Source organism: Pelophylax lessonae (genome assembly GCF_965119305.1).
Source record: "Pelophylax lessonae genome assembly, chromosome: 6".
Taxonomy (NCBI): domain Eukaryota; kingdom Metazoa; phylum Chordata; class Amphibia; order Anura; family Ranidae; genus Pelophylax; species Pelophylax lessonae.
The window spans coordinates 303,302,064-303,308,063 of record NC_138773.1 but is presented as its reverse complement, the minus strand read 5'-3'; the positions used below and the strand labels follow the sequence as shown (position 1 = coordinate 303,308,063).

At 44.8% G+C, this 6,000-nt stretch overlaps 1 protein-coding gene across 1 annotated transcript in view; it reads right to left on the bottom strand.

The window, feature by feature from the left end:
• Positions 1 to 2,246: 2,246 nt before the first annotated feature.
• Positions 2,247 to 6,000, bottom strand: part of RETREG2 (reticulophagy regulator family member 2) — a 28,487-nt gene continuing 24,733 nt past the window's right edge. Inside the window, exon 9 of the mRNA XM_082261012.1 lies at positions 2,247 to 3,525. Coding sequence (XP_082117138.1) covers positions 3,050 to 3,525 — 476 coding nt within the window. The 3' untranslated portion in view covers positions 2,247 to 3,049. The remainder of the gene's footprint in view (positions 3,526 to 6,000) is intronic.

Here is a 6,000-nt window from a genome sequence, read left to right as displayed (position 1 = left end):
CAGTGGTTCGGACTTCTGCCTTTTGAGTACTGGTATCCTCTTTGAATCCTGGTCAGCACACAATCTGCATGGAAACTGCATGTTCTCCCTGTGCTTTTATGGGTTTCCTCCCACACATGTTGGTAGGTCAATTGGCTCCTGTATAAATTGCCACCTAGTATGTGAGCTCATGAGATAAGGACTTTAGACTGTAAGCTCCTTGAGGGCAGGGACTGAGATGGATTGATAGTATGTAAAGCTTTGTGTAAATTGATGGCACCATATAAATGCCAAATAATATTAAAGTGGTTGTAAACCCACTTTGATGACTTTTACCTATAGGTGCTGTAAATATCTCCTAAACATGCACTGTTTAGGAGATATTTACATTGCATGCAGCCGATGACGCCATCGGTGCATGCACTCTGAAGAAACGGCTGCCCGTGCCGTTTCTTCAGAGCCCTGTGCCGTGAGTGACGTCATGCGGCTCCGGCCAGTAATACAGCCGGAGTCCGCAGACCCGGAAAGAAGAAGGGTGAAGATGGATGTGGCCGGCAGCAGGGACAACAAAGGCTTTGTTGCAGGTAAGTGTCAAATAATGTGCTAGTATGCAATGCATTTACTTTGCAGGGAAAAAAAAGAAAAAAAAAAAAAGTTAAGAGTTTACTTCCTCTTTAATAATGAGCAGGGCCCAGTGATCTCTCTTATACCAAATTGTATTGTAACTGTAATGTCTGCCTTCATTTTGTAAAGCAATGCACAAACTGTTGGCGCTATATAAATCCTATATAATAATATATTATTATACATATACTTTCCAACAACTCTTTTCTTGGGACGACAATCTGCAATTTTAAATTTCAACCACAGCAGCATCTAGTGGTAAAATAGGATTCTGCAGCACAACCTACAAATACTATTACTCCCTTATAGGGTCACTATTTTCAGTCTTTATTATGCCATGCACTTTAAACAATAACTGGGCAAGAATCCCTGCTGTGTCTGGCAGGATGCAATTTGAGGGCACTCTGTGCTGATAAACAATAGAGAAAAGAAAGAACTTTTTGGAACTATCCTTTAAGATGTACAAGTCACCAATGTATACAATAGAAATCATGGGCCACACCAAAGTTTTAAAGAATGTGGCCTAAAGTGACTGAGTGACATCACTGGTTCCTAGTGAGGTGACAGGCTGGCGCTTCAAGGGATAAATGGTCGTTTTTGCCTAGGGTACCATTACAAAGTAGATTTGCTTACCTCATTCCTCACTCCTGCTGGCTTTAGTCCCCCAAAGCACCTATTTTGATGCTCTGTCTGTTGATCTTACTCTGGCATCATTACTAACGATGCAGAACCAACAATTGAGTATTGTAAAGGCGGACACACATGGATCGAATTTTGGCTGCTTCAGCAGGGACAGGCCGAATTTCAATTTATGTATGGGCAGGCTGTTGGGTTTTTCCCGAACGATCAGTACTGCCAGCTATACCCAGTGGCACTAAGCAGTGTGTTCTGACGGCAGGGGAGGCTCCTTACTGTCAGGATGCAATAACTGATTGGAAATGGGAGTGATTTCCTCATCCACATCGAGTGTGTGGATAGGGGAATGGAGTTAAAAAAAATAATAATTCATGTATGGCTTGCCTAAAGCCTCGTACACACGCACCGATTGTTGGCCGACTTTTGTCCAGTGTTGTTGTGTTGGTTGGAATGTGCTCTAGACTGCACACTAATTTTTTCGGCCAACAACAACCAACTTCAGAAGTGATGTCATGTGATGGTTTACTTTTCGTGTGTTTTTTCTTCTCTGAGCATGCCCAGTCTTGCTCATCTGATTTTTGTCGGCTGAAATCTGTACTGACTGACGAACAATCGGCCGTTCTGTTGACGGCCAACAAAAATTTTATAGCATGCACAACAGATTTTGTTCGGCCGAAAAGTCGCAGTCGGTTGTCGGAAGCATCATACTAACAAGCCTACAATCGGCCAATCGGACGTTGGCCGAAAATTTACGGCCAACAATCGGTGCGTGTGTACGAGGCTTAAGTGAGGACAACGAGCCAGGAGCTAGAAGGGAAGAGGAGAGTTCCTGGTGCCTGGGGGGGAGAAGGAGACAGTAAGTAAAAGTGCTTTTCAGTGATACCCTAGGCCACTGATGGTGAACCTTGGCACCCCAGATATTTTGGAACTACATTTCCCATGATGCTTATTTACACTGTACAGTGCATGAGCATCATGGGAAATGTAGTTCCAAAACATCCGGGGTGCCAAGGTTTGCCGTCACTGCCCTAGGCAAAAACAAGCATTTAACCATTGAAATCTATTGGGAGCCTAAATGCAAACATCCGTAACTCCTTCCATTCCACTTTCATCTCTTCTCAGTTCACTTGGATGTGGCAGAAATGCACCTAAAATGAAGCTTGCGATATTCCTAAAGAGTCATAACACAGAGCCCTATCATGCTGCATTTCTACTGTCTCCAATACCGGCTTAACAATACAAAGAACGGACAAAAAAAGGGTAAAGAAGTGCCAACGTACACTTCCATTATTGCAGCGGTCATGTTTTTGGCCTCTCTTCCCATTAAAATAGATGAATACAGGAGGAACATTTATGACAATTCATTTGAGGACATTTGCTACCTACAGAACTTGATAAACAATAGCCAGAATAAAACCTCATGCAGCCAGCACAACGCTCTTCCATGAAACCGAGTCAGATCACCAAGTAATTGGGTTGGTGAGGTTCCCAGTCATGAAGCCAGCTGGCTGGATTATTAGGGATTTTGTTAAAAAAAAAAAAAAAAAAAACAGAATAGTATGTAATAGGCATGTAATAACACTATATGCAAATTCACGGGATTAAATTAAAAAGGCAGAGGTGGATTGTTTGGATAAAAACCATTCCTCCTTAGAGAAAACTGGTGATATTCTGTGCTTTTAGCCAATGCTCAGTGTGTGTACACCGCTTTCATCCCGCAGGGGGCAGCATGAACAGCGGTGTATAAACCTTTGAGTGACAGAGAAGTTACGAGGAAAAGGGACAAGCTTTCTCTGAGTGCTTCTCTGGCCTAGGAAGCCTTGTCTTCTGGCTGTAGATGAGAAGAGGCTGGAGAGGAGGAACTAATGGCAGCTAGGTGCTTTTCAGCTTCCTCCACCTCCTCTTTCAGCAGATCCAACTCTCCCTGCTCCAGGAGCTCGAAATCTTCCCCGTCTCCTCCAGATTCTTGACTTTCAGGACGTGAAAGTACCGGACGGCCATGAGGTGCTACTGGGCTCTGCAGGGTGTCTTCCTGGCTCCGGGCCTGGATTTCAATCTCCAGTCCTGCGGCTTGGCCCCTTCCGTTGAAATGAGTGTTGACAAAGTGAAGCGGGGAGGTCAGTGTGGGCAACAACTCTTCTAGGGTCAGGGACAGAGTTTGAGTCGGTAAAAGGGAGGTCTCAGCAGCTGGCAAGTGTTTCCCGTCTCCTGTATGGTGTCCCAACCAAAGTGGAGAATCAGTGGCAGGAACAGTGTCTTCAGGCACAGCGCTCGGCTGGTCCAAATCTATAAGCAAGGAAAACAATAAATGTTCCAGATACAGTAAGCAGAATTCTATCCTTTTACATTGCTACCTAGCACCTGTGACAATAAAAAAGGCAACTTTTACTGCAATACTATTCTCATCCCAGGCACTACTTCCTGCAAACCTACTGCTCAGAGGTACAGTGCTGCTGGTCTTCCAGGTTGAATAATGGCCAGTATCATCCAACCCACCTTCAATGAGCCCAGGCTGTAATGGACACGTCCCCTACTATGTGCTAAAGAAAGTTATACGTGCTGGAACCCTGGAGTTTTATTACATTTATTTATTTATACATTTATTTATTATTTACCACCGGAGGATTTTGCTGTCTTACGTCTGGGCCACTTTTTGCGATTCGGCACTGTGCGAATTTAACTGACAATTGCGCGGTTGTGCAACGCCGTACCCAAACGAAATTCACGTCCTTTTTTTACCACAAACAGAGCTTTCTTTTGGTGGTATTTGATCACCTATACGATTTTTACTTTTTGCGCTATAAACAAAAAAAGAGCGACAATTTTGAAAAAATAACAATATTTTTCACATTTTTTTATATGAAATTTCCCCCCAAAAAAATGTAAAAATCAAATTTTTTTTATCATTTTAGGCCAATTTGTTTTCTGCTACATATTTTTGGTAAAAAAAAAAAAAAAAAAAAAAAAATTGCAATAAGCGTATTTTGATTGGTTTGCGCAAAAGTTATTGCGTTTACTAACTAAGTTTTAACATGTAATGGCGGCGATCTGCGATTTTTTTTGCGGGACTGCGACATTGCGGCGGACAAATCGGACCCTTGACTGACATTTTTGACACTTTTAGGGGTACCAGTGACATTACTACAGTAATCAGTGCTATACATATGCACGGTTACTGCAAAAATGACACTGGCAGGGGAGGGGTTAATTTTATTGGAGAGGGAGGGGTTAATGTATGCCTGGTGCTTACTGATGTGTGTGGGGGGAGGTGACTGAGTGACACAGGGACAGATCGCAGGTTCAGCTATGCTGAACCCTGCAATCTGACCCTGCCTGTCACTTAGGAGATCTGCCTGCTTGTGTTTACACAAGCGGGCGGATCTCCAGACTCGATTCCCCGACGATTGGGGAAGAGCAGCGGCGATTGCCCCCGCTCCTCCCCTGGCCCGACTCCCGCTTTGACTGAATACAGCGGGAGCGAGCCAAGGGGAGTGTCTGGCGACGTAGGTCTATGTCGTCAGACCTACAAGAGCCACTTTGCCGCAGTAGAACTCTAGTGAGCAGCGGTAAAGTGGTTCTAAAGTTAAAATGTTTTATTTACCTAAATGCATTCCCTGAACACTTACCCAAGCCCTCTCTGGATTCAGCACTGTGCCTTCCTGCATCTCCATTCTCCCCTCTTCCTGGTCTCACAGGAGACTCAGGTAGCAGCGGGAGCCATTGGATCATTCAGTGGTATGATGTTGGTAAAGGATTTCCATAATCACCCTGAGTTGTGTTGAGGGTAAATCTAGGATTAAAGTGCCACACAGTGATGTCCAAGTCCAGATGTAATCTTATTTCAAAGTCTTAATCTAAATACCTCATAGGCTACCTCAATAGATATTACTATTGTAGCACCCTCCTAGGTAGGTGCTAGTGAGAGAGTATAGTTGTTGGCTCTGTCTGCCTATCAGAGGAGCAGCAGGCAAATCTATATTGCTCTCTGCTTTATGGAGAGCAGGTTCTGTTAGTGAGGTCTGCTCATTGTGCTCGGTATGTGATTCGTTAGGTCTAGAGAGTGTTTCACGCTGGTCCAATAGGGAGGCATGTTGGACAGTGGGAGGAAACCTGACAAATGGATGCATAGGCTTTGGTACAGTCCTGGTGATTGGCAGGGGCAGGTTGCCTCTGTGCATTCTGGGATACTGTATAAAAGCCAGGAGTACATGTGCTGCAGGGTCTTTGGCTGGGGAGCGGAGTCCCGGAGGGAGGGTGATGGCTGCCTCCTCCTCTGTAGCAGTGGCACTTGGCCTCAGGAGGGTGGACCTGAGGGCCAGAGGAACGGAGCTAAACCCAGAGGTCCAGGAGAGCTGACTGAGGGGGAGACACTGGAGACCCTAGAAAAACAGTATTGAAAGTACATGGGCTTGTGTTTGGTGGCTCTGAGGAAGAGGCTAGGCCTCGAAACGCGTCAGTCATCTCATCATGGACAACCATATGGACTAAAACACGGACTTTCGAGCAATCCAGCTTGATATGCTTTACTTTTATCTACGTCTGTGAGTAGCCATTTTTTATGTTATTTAAATAAAGCCTTTTATTGAGGATAATGCGCTAGGTCGGTGCGCCCTTTTTTGTTCTTTTTGCTTGTGTCAAGGGGCCTGACCTGAGGGGGGCCACCCCAAGAGCAGGATAGTCAGTGGACGGGTGTCAGCAGTCAAGAAAGAGGATACGGAGGAGAGTGTCCTGAAGATAACCTTAGTTCATCAAGTCATCTTA